This window comes from Gopherus evgoodei, chromosome 15, assembly GCF_007399415.2.
Source record: "Gopherus evgoodei ecotype Sinaloan lineage chromosome 15, rGopEvg1_v1.p, whole genome shotgun sequence".
Classification (NCBI taxonomy): Eukaryota; Metazoa; Chordata; order Testudines; family Testudinidae; genus Gopherus; species Gopherus evgoodei.
This window is the reverse complement of record NC_044336.1, coordinates 28,807,835-28,822,506: the sequence shown is the minus strand read 5'-3', so window position 1 is coordinate 28,822,506 and position 14,672 is coordinate 28,807,835. Positions and strand designations below refer to the sequence as shown.

The 14,672-nt window shown below is 47.5% G+C and overlaps 1 protein-coding gene across 1 annotated transcript in view; it reads right to left on the bottom strand.

Moving 5' to 3' along the window:
• The window catches only part of DNAH17 (dynein axonemal heavy chain 17), a 104,678-nt gene that overhangs the window by 12,282 nt on the left and 77,724 nt on the right, over positions 1-14,672 (bottom strand). Inside the window, exons 58-72 of the mRNA XM_030534893.1 lie at positions 14,131-14,226; positions 13,474-13,691; positions 12,903-13,110; positions 12,480-12,595; positions 11,505-11,697; positions 10,866-11,101; positions 9,846-9,968; positions 8,547-8,751; positions 7,479-7,643; positions 7,177-7,317; positions 6,865-7,035; positions 5,050-5,172; positions 2,779-2,972; positions 1,407-1,555; positions 1,132-1,259 (exon numbers count right to left, since the gene is read on the bottom strand). Of these exons, the coding sequence (XP_030390753.1) occupies positions 1,132-1,259; positions 1,407-1,555; positions 2,779-2,972; positions 5,050-5,172; positions 6,865-7,035; positions 7,177-7,317; positions 7,479-7,643; positions 8,547-8,751; positions 9,846-9,968; positions 10,866-11,101; positions 11,505-11,697; positions 12,480-12,595; positions 12,903-13,110; positions 13,474-13,691; positions 14,131-14,226 (2,466 nt within the window). The remainder of the gene's footprint in view (positions 1-1,131; positions 1,260-1,406; positions 1,556-2,778; positions 2,973-5,049; positions 5,173-6,864; positions 7,036-7,176; positions 7,318-7,478; positions 7,644-8,546; positions 8,752-9,845; positions 9,969-10,865; positions 11,102-11,504; positions 11,698-12,479; positions 12,596-12,902; positions 13,111-13,473; positions 13,692-14,130; positions 14,227-14,672) is intronic.

The window sequence follows — 14,672 nt, the reverse complement described above, 5'->3', positions numbered from 1 at the left end:
TTTAGATTTGATGCAGGTCAGTGGAAGCTGCCCACCAAATACTGTAGTCAGTCTCCTAGGATTTGTACCCATCATCATCTTTTAACATTTGGAGTAATAGACTGGAAGGCCAGAAGAGACCATGAGCAGCATCCAGTCTGTACTCCTGCATAACACAGGCCGCAACTTCTGGTTGACGTAGAGCAGTGGCTCTCAACCTTTCTAGACGACTGTCCCCATTTCAGGAGTCTGATTTGTCTTGCGTAGCCCAAGTCTCACCTTACTTAAAAACTACTTGCTTACAAAAATACAAGCATCACAGCACACTATTACTGAAAAATTGCTTATTTTCTCCTTTTTACCATATTCTAAAATAAATCAACTGGAATATAAATATTGTACTGTACACGGAAATCTAAGTACACAGAACAGTATACACAAGTCATTGTATGAAATTTTAGTTTGCAGTGACTTTGCTAGTGCTTTTTGTGTAGCCTGTTGTAAAACTGGACAAATATCTAGATGAGGAGATGTACTCCTGGAAGATCTCTGCGTAGCCCCATGGATACGTATACCTGGTTGAGAACCACTGATGTAGAGCACCTCTTTAGAAAGAAATCAAGCCTTGGTTTAAAGCTTCCCAAGTAATGGCGTATTCGCCAGTGTTCTTCACTGAAACATTAGAAGTCCTTTACTAAATGATATACAGCACCTGCTTCACCCAGCACTGTGATACTATATCAGCTGGATGTCTAGCCATTCTCCTGGGCCCTGAATGCACTGCCTACCGCCACAATAGTCTTAGCTTCTGCTGGCCCATGGGAGTTAAAGATCAGATGCAGCAAATCATGCTGGGTGGCTGGTGGTGAGATAGAAAGGTGATGTACTCCAGAATCTAACCAACCAGGAAGTTGGGTAACATGATAGCTAATGGCATTCAATTCGGACAAGCGCGAGGTAATGCATTTAGGAAAGAACAATTCACCATGAGAAGAGAGGCAGGACTTTTCAATAACGTGTGTTATGTAGAACGCTTTGCACTGACATTGAGAATTTCTGAATGTATAATGGGCTGCTCTAAATACTATTAGATTACTATAGAAACAACAAAGGTATAGCAGAGAACCAAAAATGCAATGGTGCTTCTAATACCTGAAGAATGACCCAGTGTCCTTCAGTAGCAGCCACATCCAGAGCATTTTCTGCCACAACTTCCTGTCCTTGCCCTAGAGACACATTATGGATTTTTCCATTGTCAATGGTAAAGCCTAGCTTTCTTCCTGGGGGAAAAAATCCACAGGAATACATTAAAAATAAATAAATAAATAAAAATCCGACAATTGCATACATCTGCTCTTTATTGATAATGTTTTCCATGACTACCATGCTACAGATCCTACTGTTAGTGAAGGGAAATATTGATTTACCCAGTGCCTCTACATCTTTCAGTGGGTCAACCCCTGGAGAGAGGATAAAGAATATTGCAGTAGATGGGCTGCTCTCTTCATATGATTTAGAAAATTCAACACTTCTGCCTTCTACAAACTTACTTCCCATCTTCTCTTCCACAAAGTTTCTGTGAAAAAGAAGTTGATGCACAATTAGTCCCAGACTTTTTACAAATAACTTGCAGGACTAGGCCACAAGTTTCTACGGTTGGCCTCGAATGCAGCTCAGGGCATAGGTTTTAAGTACTGTATGAAAACTGAAAATGTTCCTACAATGGCTTAGTAGGTGTTAAGGGCAGGGAGTGGAGCTGCAAACCAAAATAATGCACAAAAATTTAATCTGAGCAAGGAAATCCCAGAGAAGAGCTGATAACAGAAAAACTGGATTACACAGCATGCCTGGAGCACTTCTAAGGAAAGTCTCTAGGCCAGATCTACATCATTGTCACCTTGAATCTTTAGCTTGTATAACACGCACACCTCCTGGGTGTGGTGTTCCGTCCCATCTAGTGGCACCAAGACCACTTAGTGAGAGAGAGATGAAGGAGTCGGCTCTATTTAACTCATGCTGTACTGGCTACTGTACTAAGCTCCAGAGACCCCAGGTTTGATGCCACACCCCTCCCCCCCCGAAACAACCGGGAGTCTGTCAGTGTTACACTTGCACAGGCAAGAGCATTCCCATCCCCAGCATAAAAAGGCGGCAGCGCCACACCTCCAATGACTTTATACATCCCGTCAGTCTGCCTCTCAGCATTGCCATCTGCCAGGGCAGCCTGGGACAAACAGACAGCTTCACACACACACACACACACACCCCCCTGCCTGAGTGTTCTGCAGAGTTCTAGTTGAACAACAACTGCAGCAAGTGTCTGCTCTAGATACACAGCGGGGCTGGGGTGGGAAGCCCTAGCAATTGCAGTGGGCATAGAGGAGGTCTCTGCCGTTACGGCTGGCTGCAGAAAGGATGAAGCTGAGGTGGTGGGGTACATGGCACATGCTCAGGACCACCACAGGGCACTGGTGTGGCCTGGGTGCCAGAAGCTGGATGTCTCTGGGCACGAGTCCCACAGGACACGCTGGCTCTTCATAAGGGGACTAACAACCATAACTCCCCTTTTTATAAAACCCTTTTGGAAGCCTATTACCATGCGACAGGCCACATGCCGTCAGCTCTGTGCCTCATCCCCATGTCGCAGGTAGATGCAGTTACTGCACAGCTGCACGCGCCAACATGTCCCATTTCTACTGCACCACCGTGACATGCCTCCCCAGAATCACTGTGCATAGGCATGTCAGGCCCCTTCTGGGCACTGACGGCACAGGGCCCTGCAGGAGCACGCAAGAATACCTGACTGCGTAGGTCATTCTGTCTGGCCTCATGCACCTCATCATACACAGCTTCTGCAGAGCTGATTTATTCTTCCATTCCTTCGGGAACACTTCCTTCTCTGGCGCCTCCGACTCAACAAATTTTTTCCATCGCTTTGCCGAACCTTCAATATCACTGTCTAAATTCTTGAACTCATCCATATCTGAGAGGACCTTCAAATACATGAGAAAAGGACCAGCTGCTTATGTGTTCTAGTGTCTCCTCCTGCTCTGTGACCCAGTGGGATTGACTTGCTGGAGACATTGTGGCTTTTCACAGGTGTGGCTGACAGCAGACTCAAGTGCTGAGTGTTTTGTACAAACTGTTGCCAGTTACATGCTCTAGCCCAACACCTGGTAGCCTTTTATTTTTATTTCGAGTTAATTTAAGTGATGTAGTGTAAAATCACTGGCTACAGCTTTCTGTGGCATCAGGCCTAGGCTGTAACCTTTCAGTATAAAAATACTCAAATACTCTGTTGAACACTGACATAATCAAGATATTTGCTGCCATCTGAGAAAATGAGGGTAAGATGTGGTTAGCATTGGATTCCTGTTGTGGGGGCTTGGGGGTTCTTGTGGAGCAGGTGGAGATTTTGCGATGCACCCAAAATCTGCTAACAATTTAGTCTGTGCAATTATGCAAGAAATGAGAGGCACATGAAGGGTCTGCTGTGATAATGGTGATCCATGTTCACCTTCCCTCCAGCCAGAAACCATCTTTGGTGACAGGCTAATAGTGGCATGTACAGGAGAAACTGAAGAGGTAGACATGTCTGAAGCACAGAAGAGAGGTGTCTACGCTACAGACATGGCACAGTTGGTGGTGCTGGCTCAGCCAGGGAGGCAGTGTAGGCACAAGGAAGGGAAGGATTAGATTGGTGTTGAAAGTATCATTTTTAAATTCTCAACATCAGGATCGGGATTTTTTAACACTGTCGTTCTCCCTCTAGATCTCATTCCAGTTGCTGCCTGTGACTTGCCGTATTCTCTAGGAGTGGAAGTGTGGCTCTCTCCAGCACGTGCCCACAGAAGCCAATGGGAGGTCCCAGTCTGGAGCACAGGCATACCGTGCAGTGGAGAGCTGCCACATGGCTGTGTGTATATCTATGGGCAACAGGCGTAACTCAGGGACCAGTCAAACAAATATGAACAATGTTGATTTTAACGCTGATACTTTCACAAACAAAAGGGACGTCCCTGGGCGATGCTCTGGAACTGCTCCCCACCAAGCCAGTCAGGACTCTGGGGAGCCTCCTCTCCCTTGGAGCAGACTTGTTCAGGGCAAGAAGCTCACACGTCTTCACCTCCTGGGTCTCTCCTTGGAGCATTCAGCATCCTCTGCCCCTCCGTGCGCTTCCCACAGTGAGCCCACCCCAGCGGGGTCCTGGGGAAGCCACTGGGTTCTGCACCCCCACTTTGCAGTCAGACGTGACTCTCAGCCAGCCAGTAACACAGAGGTTTATCAGAAGACAGGAACAGGGTCTAAAACAGAGCTTGTCGGTACAGCGAATGGGACCCGTCAGCCGGGTCCATCCTGGGGCCCAGTGAGGCAGACACCCCATGTCTGCCCTCACTTCCAGTCCCCAGCCAGCTCCAAACTGCCACCCCCTCCTTTCTGGCCTTTGTCTCTTTCCCAGGCCAGGAGGTCACCTGATCTCTTTGTTCTCTCACACCTTTAGCATCCCCTTGCAGGGGGGAAGGGCCCCGGCCATTAGTTGTCACGGAGACAGTGTCTTGGCCAGAAACTGAGGCACCCACACAGTAGTCAGAGGAAACATTAAGAACAGTCCCACTTCTTCACAGCCGCTGCCCGGCAACACCTCAAAGCCCGGCTTCTTAGCTTTAAAACGATACCAACTCGAAGATGCCTTCCCAAGTGATACTGGGTTACACACTGCTGCATAAGTGACTGCTTCTCATGCCACCTTCTGCTATGGTGGCTACTCTGGTGATTAGCCGATTATTGGATTAGGGGGTTTCTAATCAACATTATTTTTAGATAAATATTCCAATAACGTGCTTGTTCCACAGTAGCATTTTTAAGAGCTGCAGCTCCCAAGGCTGTTAGTTTAACCAGTAATCTCCAGCATTATTACATTTATCCTGTCTCCTGTTTCAACCTGCATATTAGTGGCCTCACAATAGTGTGGCCTGGTTTACTGACTTCCACGGTGCAGTGTCTTAGGCTATTCTGTGTAGTGTTTACAACAGCAGAATTTGTACAAAATGTTACATTCTTCAGACACACCTTAATTCCTCCCCATCCTTGAGATTGTAAGAAATCCACAGGGGACGTCAGTCCAGCCTTGAATGGAAAGCGCAAAAGAAAGTCCAGTTCCACCGGGTTCACTTCTTTCTTCATTAACAAGACCTGATGAGAAAGCAGAGATTACAATGCTACGTGAGGCGTCTTGCCCAAAGTTACATTTCTGAGCAGCATGAGTTGTTAGCAGAACTGCTGTGTGTCACAAGCTCTGTGTTCACACATGTTGGGAAACTGGACACTGCAGAAGTGGTGCAGACGCATGGGCTCCCGGAGGAATGGGCTGGACCCTCAGACTCTGGCAGTGGAATGCTCTGGGGGCAGTGCCACGTTTACTGCATTTCTACAGAGCCTCACACAATGGGGCAGGGACCTGGCTGGCCTCTTGGCGTGATGCCACTGTAAATGTTAAATGCATAACAGCAGCAGCACTGGAGAAGGCTGTTGGCCTGCCAAGACAAGCCCACTGGGACCAATGATGGGGCCACGATGAAGGGAGGAACCCCTGTGGCTTTGCACTAGCATTCCATTGGGATCATTACTGCCGGGCTGGATCGGTGACCTTCCTGCTTCTCCCCTGCATTCTACCCAGTGCAGCCATAAGGGTCACCCCTTTCCTGCTGCTCTGACCATGACAGCCCCTTCCCCCCTGCCCCAGTCTCCTCCTCTTTGGTTCACCCTCATTCACACTTGGAGCAGCCCGCCAAGCATTTCTCCCCACCTCCAACTCGCTTCTCCCAGGAACAATGACATTTAATCATAGACTATCACAATTGCTACCTTGTGTTCTCCCAGAGCATCGCAACGCCGCCCCTCCCCACGTGTGTGGGCCCAATCCTGCCAGCAGGGCTCAGCGCTCACTTACCCAGCTAGCTCTCTGGAAAGCAGTGGGATACTCCACTGTTGAGCACTGGGGTGAAACCCTGGCCCCATTAACATCAGTAGGCATCTTGCCAGTCTCTTCAGTGGGACCAGAGCGCCACACAAGGGCTTGGTGCAGGAATCACGGAGTGCGATTCTGTGCTACACAATTGGCTCGAGCATAACGGTCCTGTCTGCTCTCACCAGGTGTTGGCAGAACTGGGCCCCGGGATTCAATGCAGCTGAGCACATTCTCAGGCATCCTAGTGGATACATGTGTTTGGGCCTGAACCAAAGTCCCCTGAAGTCTGGGGGAATCTTCCACTGACATCAGTGGATTTTGGCTCAAACTTTAGGATGTAAATTCTTTGAGTGAGAGCGTGACTGACTGAGCCATGACTGTAAAGCAGGGTGTATTTACACACCATCCAGAAGATAATTATTAAAGCTACAATTTTGGCATGGAGCTCAGAGTGCTCATGGCAATCGGAATGTTAATAAAGTCTGTGACCCTTGCAATGATGGCTCCTGTGGGCCTGGCTCTCTGCTCTGGGTCACGTGGTCAGAGTGCCACTGGAGTCTGGTATCTCCAGCCTTCCATAGCTGGAGATGGAGGGGCAGATGGGCCAGACTTGATTGGAGCAGTGACCTAACACATGGGGTCGCAACGCCCAGCTCTGCGGGACAGGAACTGCCAGGGCAGGTGGGCTCACACTCCAAAACCCCTCCCCACAGGCTATGACCTTCCTTGACTATGAGTTTTTTCCCTGCAGCTCTGACATAAAAGTTTGCATGACAAAATCATAATAATAATAATTAAGGCTAATATGGGGGACACATGCTTTGCCCCAGAAATAAGAGACCACCAGGTATTACATATCTGAAAAGCTGTATTAGCTACTAATTTTAACTGGGGTCCAGTGTGTTTGTCCGTATTACCTGAAAGGCAACTTGGGCCATGAAAATGAGTTTGTCTCTCTCAAAGAGTCCCCGTGCAGTGTATACGAAGACCGAGTAGGTGATCTCATCTGTTAGGTTTATCACCCGTTGCTTCACGTCTTCAGCTGGAAGAGTTCGCTGGATGGCCTTCTCAAAGACTACATTGAATGCCTAGCCAGAAACAGTCAGAAATGACTGACTCGATTGTTGTTTTCAGTAAAACACTCAGAAATGTAGCAACAATGACCCTTGTGAATTCTTTGAAAATCTATTCAGTTACATATAACCGTCTGCCCCATATTTGTTAGTTACCTTTAATGAGAACTGGTAGATGGGGTCAATTTTGTTGAGGTCATTCAGTATAAAGTACAACAAGGATGCCCTTTCTGCAGCTGGCCTGTAGTTTTCTCTAGCTTCATTAATTTTAATTTCTGTAATTTTAGCTTCTCTCACCTTAAAAACAAACACGATGTTACTACAGCAGCTTTGCATGTCCTGGAAAACAACATGTCTCCCAGTCCTCTCCCCTGCTTTGACAGAGTTGGACATCAAATTCATTTTCTAAAAGAAACTCTGTTAGTTCCACAGTGTAACCCATGGGGCAGCTTTCTTACTTTTTCCTCAATTTCTATGGCTGTTTGCTTTGTTGTCTCTAGATTCTCCACCAATGCGGTATCTCCCAGGAAGTTTCCTGATGCAGCAGAGAGGCGAGCAAGCAAAGAGTCCTCCAGCTCTTTCAATAAAATCTTAAATTCATTTTGACTTTTTGTGAGATTTGCCTACAGCATCAGTGCACAAAAGAGGAAAATTAGTTAGCAAGGGATTTACAACTAAAACTTTCATAGCATCAGTTTGGAGTGATTTAAACTAGGTACCCTTGACAGGCACAATAGAATAATGCACCAGTTAGCAGGTGCTAGTGTTGGTTTTATGTTCTTTTGCATATCAGTTTATTTCATAATGTAGTTATGGGCTGTATAAGTCACTGAAGAAATGACGGAATGTATTCTCTGTTTACAGTGTTGCTGTAGTCATGTTGGTCCTAGGTTAGGAAAAGATAAAAGATATTACCTCACCTACCATTTCTCTCGGAGTGTTTGCTACGTTTTGTTTAAAATAGATTAGCTGGGCCTGCTAACCGCACCATGACATGAGAATACCACTGCAACGCTATCATAACTGAATGCAACACAGGGGAGAGGCAGGCCCTTCAGACTGAAATCACAACGTTCTGACAACCTAGAGAACCAGACAGGGCAATGACTCTCCTGGCCCCTTATGGCAGGGTTGCAACTCCAGAATGATATAGTCAGTTTAATGCATTGAAATAAAAATGATTGTACTGCACCATCTCGTGTGGCTTGCTGAGGTTGAAGGGACCTGATGCTGCTTCCTTTTTTCCAAAGGGGGCAGAGTTAGTCCATATAATTTGTAGTAGATCATGTGTTGTCTATTAATCACTGTTACATGGAGAAAATCTAGCAGCCCATTATCACTTTTATTGGCACTGGAGATATCCTGGAGAAAGTACCCAGCATAGATAACAGTGAGTCCTAATTAGGCCTCGGTCAGTTTTCTGCAAACAGTGTAGGTCTGGCTGGACTAGCAGGTGTTTCGCTATTTGTAAGTAAAGCTGCAGCAGGCTCTACCATGCTACCTTCTCTCCAGTATAGCATTGATACCTTCAGTTGCTCTAGGTCTGGCCTCTCTTTTGCAACCACTGCTGCCAACAGCTGATCCTCCAGTCCATCTCTGGTTACCAGGAAGTTAATTAAAGTGCACTGAGCCTGCATCTCTGGCTTGTAATGGGGGTTAAAGTATTTGGTGTGCAGAATCAGACGGAAGTCTGGATGGTACTCCACTTCTTTATCGCCTATCTTAATGTATCTGTTTAATTAAACAAAAAAGTGAATTTTGGTAAGTGCTAAACCATTTGGCATTAAACAAACCAACACAGACACTATCCCTCCTACCAATGCCCTAACTACTTGTTATGAGAGATTCGTTACTTTGAGCCCCACTTTACTGGGGCATATACAAATACACAGCTCTGCAGCAGAGCATGGACTGGGACTGTCCCGGCAGCTGGAGGCAGTGAGGTGCCCAGCTCCTGTTGGACTGCAGCAAGATTTGAGCATTTAACTCCCTGAGATGCCTTTGCAAATGCCAGCCTGACAGTCTCCATTCCAACACAGCACAGCAAAGAGAGGGCCAGGGTACAATAAACCCATCAAGCAGTGACTCAGTCAGGCTCTGACAGGTCAATGGGGAAATTCTTGCAGATGTCAATGGGTTTTGGCCCAGGTGCTAAGGCAGCCCCTTAGTCAATCATTATTAACATCCCCACCCCTGTCACACAGCAGGAGGGAGTTTTCAGAGTGCTTTGAATGGAGAGCTGGAAAGGCCTGGAGAAGGGACTTGAGATGGGCACAGAAGCAGGAGCGGGAGAAGGGACCAAGGTGTGAGGGCACTTGGAGTAGTTCCCAAGGAAAGACCCACTGCGGGGTGTGTACCTGCATCTGCCATTTAGTGTCAAACAAAAAAAATCTTCCTGTTTATTTCAAATTATTGTGCAGTCCAAGCACCTGTGAAGGCTTCTGCTCTAAAATCATTAACCAAATGTGACTCAGTGGCCCAGAAAATTAGCCTTTGTGGGAAAACACCGTAAGAGGGACAGTGAAAATCCCACCAAGGAAAGGGTTGTTAAAAAGGGAGGTAAAGCTGGTCAGAGAGCCACATCTCTGCCCAGAAAGGTCTGGTCCCAAATCTGCCAGCACATTTCAGTGGGTTGAAAATTGAACTGCTCAGAGCAGAGGATTTTCAAAGAGGCTGGCAAGCCATCTGTCTGGATGATTAAGATACAGCAGATGCTACATCTTGGCAGGGGATCACACTCAATGACCCTTGCGGTCCTTTCCAACCCTTTGATTCTGTGATAGAAGCTCCGATTCCTTTGTCAAGAAGAGTGAGAATACACTTACTTTCCCTTTTTGATGGTGTTCCTGCCTAGCAAAGGGTCCAGCACAGGCTCCACTGACTCGCCAATGTTCTCGATGATCAGGGGGTGTCCCTCTGATATAGCTTGCTCAATGATATCCAGATAGCTGCAGCACATTGGAGAAGAGCCTTAGCCATGCAAACATTGCCCCCAGGAAGCTCTATGCAAAGGGGGAGGAGCACCAGCACCCTCCAGACTCTCACACCACAGTGGCTTGCCAAGGTAATCCTGGTTCTCTGCAGAGCTAGGTGTGCTGAAGAAGCCCAAGACCTTGTTCAAATAGAGGATCCAAAGGCCCATCAGCTACCTGCAGACTCAGGATCCAATGAATAATTCAGACTACATTGATCAGGGAGCCCAGCACTGTCAGATGCACAGGGGCTGACAAAGGACTGAGCATCTCAGATGTGAGCAGCCCCTTATCTCTGGCCCATGTGACCCAAGGCAGCTGTCTGCCAGCCAGCCAGGCTCACAGCCGGCAGTCTGAATGCACTGGAGACCTGGGTTTCCTTCTCTTGCTGTCTGGAGTGTCCCAAGTGCTCTGAGTACCTGACCTCTTGACACACAGGCTAATGCGCCAAACATCCCCCTTCCTCCTGCAGGATGGGAGAAGATCTGTGGTGAGACTCATCCTGGAGCAGAGAGAAGACTGGGTTCCGCATCTGCTCAGGAAGTGAGGGTGGGGCGGCAAGGGTACCCTTGGTTCTGGAATGGTGGAACAGCAGAGCATGCACCCCCACGTGCTCTACAGTGAGGCTCTGCAGAGGACATGGCATGAAGGACAGTAATTGATACATAAAACAAGCACTGCAGAGTCTCCAGAATAAACCCACTCAGGTGTCTCCTTGCACAAATCATGTCACAGGAGAGGGTTCTGCTGGCCCTGACGCTGCCTGCTTGCTCTCGTTGTTAAGGCATGTCTTTCCAGCAGTGGAACTCTGCAGAGTATTGTGAGGGCAAATGATCAGACAGCTGTGTAAAGAACCAATGTGCCCAAACAAACCTTCTCTGTCCCAGTCTGATTGATTTCAGCTCTTCCCCATATTTGTTTTTAATCCATTTGACCCCTTGTAATTGGGCATCCACAATGAGAGGCCAGCGCTCCGTGTTGCACAGAATCGTGGCGTTTTCTGTAGATATGCGGTCACTGGGCAGCCCTTGGTTATTCCAGGTAGCGATATCCGCATCATCAGTCAGAAGGCTCAAAGGATCCAACCCTGGTGTAACAGGAATTGGCACCTGCAACACAAAAGGTCTCTCTGAAGCACCTGCTGATCTAGGGTTGTGGGTGAGGCTCTCTCTAGCTCATCTCAGAAAACTCAGCACTAAATTATTTAACAACGTAAGGGCCAAAGATGTGATTAAAAACTTAAAACACCAAGACCATTCTGAGATAAGGCAGCTGTACCCCTTGTCGGCTAGAGTCCATTTGAAAATGCACTGAAATGCATTCCCACCTACCCGAGTCCATCAGAGGGTGCCATGGGCTAGGCTAAATCACAACCCCTTTCCAGATCTTCACAAATACAGTGTAAGGGGGTGAACAAACTGTGTATACCAGCCCTATGCTCAGCCTACATTGCTTTTCCTAGTGGCATGAAACAAATGTCATTGGCTTTATGCCTGTGCTATACTGATTTACCTTCAGTTCATTTAAGTATGGTATCCAGTACTTGTCCATCAGCTCAGTCCTATATTTCTTAGTAAAATAGCCAACATATGAAACAAAGGCTGAAATTAGCAGGACATCTCCACACAAGGTCTTCTCTTGGTCTCTGAAGTTCTCCACAGACTCAGCCCAGCGAACATTTTCTGATGCTAATCCTCCAACAAGCCTGCAGTGACATTTCAAAGGAGATAGCATATTATTATTACTGAATTTTGATAGTCATGTGGCACCTCGTGGGCCTGCACAGACTTAGGTAGATACGTGGTCCTGCCCTGGCCTGGAGAATTTACGTCTCCTAGAAGTAACTGCAGAGGCTGGAAATATCAATAAGGTCTGCATATTTGTCCATTTAAAAATCTTCCTTGTGAGCTCTCCAAAAAGAGTTTTGGAGCTGCAGCTCCAAGATGCTGGGAAGATTGTACAGCTGCTGTCTCCAGAGGGCTCAGTGGCTTATGGAGCTTCCCAGTGACTGATATTCTTAGACAGATAAATACAAATATTCACTACTAGTTGTGCACTGTCACTGTTTGAACAAGTCTGAGTAACAAAGGCATAAGCAGGGGAGATTGCTTCCAAGGCTCGCGGGATGGATAGTAACTGCACAGCGATACAAAGAAAGCTCTTGATGGGAAGAACATTATTGACTAAAAATGTTGAATATTATACTGACAAACTTCAATTCGATTAAACCAATTACTAAAGATACATATTCCCATTAAGTGACCATTCCTAAATGAGGCAACTGAAATTATGCCCATATCAGGGATTTTTCAGTGCGTTCATCTTTGTCTTTCATACCATTCGAGAGAGCTTCTTCCCCCAGGAGGTGATGTTAGAGAATCTCAGGTCTGATCATTAAAAAGCTGACACTGAAGACTGGTGGTTGCCCAGGCCTGGCCAGTGCCAGGGAAGTGCGTTATGAGCTGGGTGTTGGCAGTGGTACTGTACCTGTTTGCTAAGGTGATGACTCTGTTAGTAGCATCAGCCTCTTGTTGGCATTTGATTTTTTCAGCTGTGGCCTTTTCAAATTCTGCTGTTAGAGTTGCCAAGTTGGCATTTAGGTCCTTTAAAAATAAGATGTTTGCAATTATCTATTCAGTATGGAACCTGTGAGTGCCCCACGATACAGAGGAGGGAGAAAGCTCTGCGGGCACTCGTGACTCCATGGTATCTGTTACAAAGCAAGTCTCCCCTACCTGCACTTCACAGACTTCTAGGAATCTGTCTCACTTACCTTTGGCTTCATTCTCTGATCCACAGTTTAACCCTTTATTACCAATGATGGACGGCAACCAATTTAAACAGAGATATTGATTCAGGTAGCAAGTTTGTAGGTGGATTATTTTGCCAGTGAGAGTAACATGCACTTACTGCAATCTTGTTTTTAATGTGACTGAGTTTATCTTGTGCCTCTGCCAATTCTGCATTAGCCTCCTCTAGCGCCTGCCTCTTAGGTGCGACATCACAGTACACTTCATAGAAGCGAACAATATTTAAACACCAGGAGCACAGACCTGCTGCAGCTGTTGACTTGGAGAGTATGAACTCAGGGTCAAAGGTTGGATCTGACTGATAGGGCCTGAAGAGAGAAATACAAATCACAGTATTAAAGGAGATGGTGGTGGCTAATCTGGGCTATGACAGAGATTCTCCTTTGGGGCCTTGGACAGGTTACTTGCAGCCACATTTTCAAAAGTAGTCACTGATTTAGGGTGCCCAGCTTAACCCACCAAGGGCCTGGTTTTCATTAGTGCCGAAACCTTTCACCCTGGTCCCAGAACTGCCTCATGACTGAGCGATTCCAGTGATGGAGCATGGCTCTGTGGAGACAACTGCATGGCTGAGGGTGTAGCCGTGCACAGACTGCACTGAAAAACACTCAGGGACCTTCAACTTTCATTCAGTCCCTGCCTCGGTGGACTCCAGCCCTCATTTCACTCACTTAAATGCTTTCAGACAGGGTTCAGGAATGTGCTCTTTATCATATTTCTTTAAGGTATCCAGGAAAGAATCTACTTTCCCCATCATGATTTTAGCTGCCTTCCAGCTTTTGTCCTTTGGTATCTTGCCCCCTGGAGCTGTCAGTATCATCACAGCTGCTGTGACATTAACCACTGCTTCAGGAGGTGAACCGAAAGACTTCAGCTCTGTCAGGTTGTTCTAAGGAGAACAGAAAAGACTGATCAGTTTTGCACAGGGTGGAGGGTTCTGAAAAGTGAAGTAAAACATCTAGCTTTGCAACAAAGCTTGGAATCCAGTTAGTCTGGTTCCCACCAGCAGGGGCATGCACAGGAATTTAAATTTGACCCCTTTTGGAGAGGGGGTGCCCAGAAACTCCCTGGGCCCAGGAGAAGCTTGCTGCCTCCCCCTCCTCTCCTGGCCCCAGGAGGAGCTTACTGCCCCCGGCCCCCTACTCTGAGGCTACGGCTCTCTCCCCTCCCCACTGCAGCCCCTGGGACAGGGAGAATACTGTGTCCCTTGCTGATTATTGGGGGGCTCGTGCCTCTGCTTGCCCCCCTTGCGCACGCCCCTGCCTAGCAGCCAGAAGATAAAAACTAACCAGGGAAATAATTTCCTCCCTACTCAGGAAAATATTTACCTTATTGAGAGTGTCTAGAGCTTCTTGGGCCGCTAATAAAGCAGGCTCTGCTTTCGCCAAGTCAGTCTCACAGGCTCTTTGTTTTTCTGTTACGTTCTGATGGAAGCAATGCAAACAGTGACTGCAGGGCTGCACGAGGGGGTTGTGCCCTTTGCACAGGTGACCATTTCACATCACAGCTGAGGCTCACTTGCCCTGGCTGGGATGGGCTCATGCTCAATGGGCTGGAAAGGTCCCTGGGGAGTAACCGGGACAGGACCGGGGGGCAAGGGGGGGTGGGAGGGACTTGAGCTGCCACAGCCCTGCAGTCCCTGCCCTGCTTCAGTCTGCAGGTCTGTCAAGCCATCCCTAGCACAAGCAGAAACGCCTGGCAGGGACAGGGATGGCTCTGTTCAAGCTAGTCAGACGCAGGGCACTTGGCAAGGGGAAGGGCCAAGTTATCGACAGAACAAGGGATTTGCACTCGAGGCCAGAGAGAGCATGTTGAGCTGAATGGCAGCTTATTCAAAGATGCCAGTTTGTCCCTTTCTCCCCCAGGCATC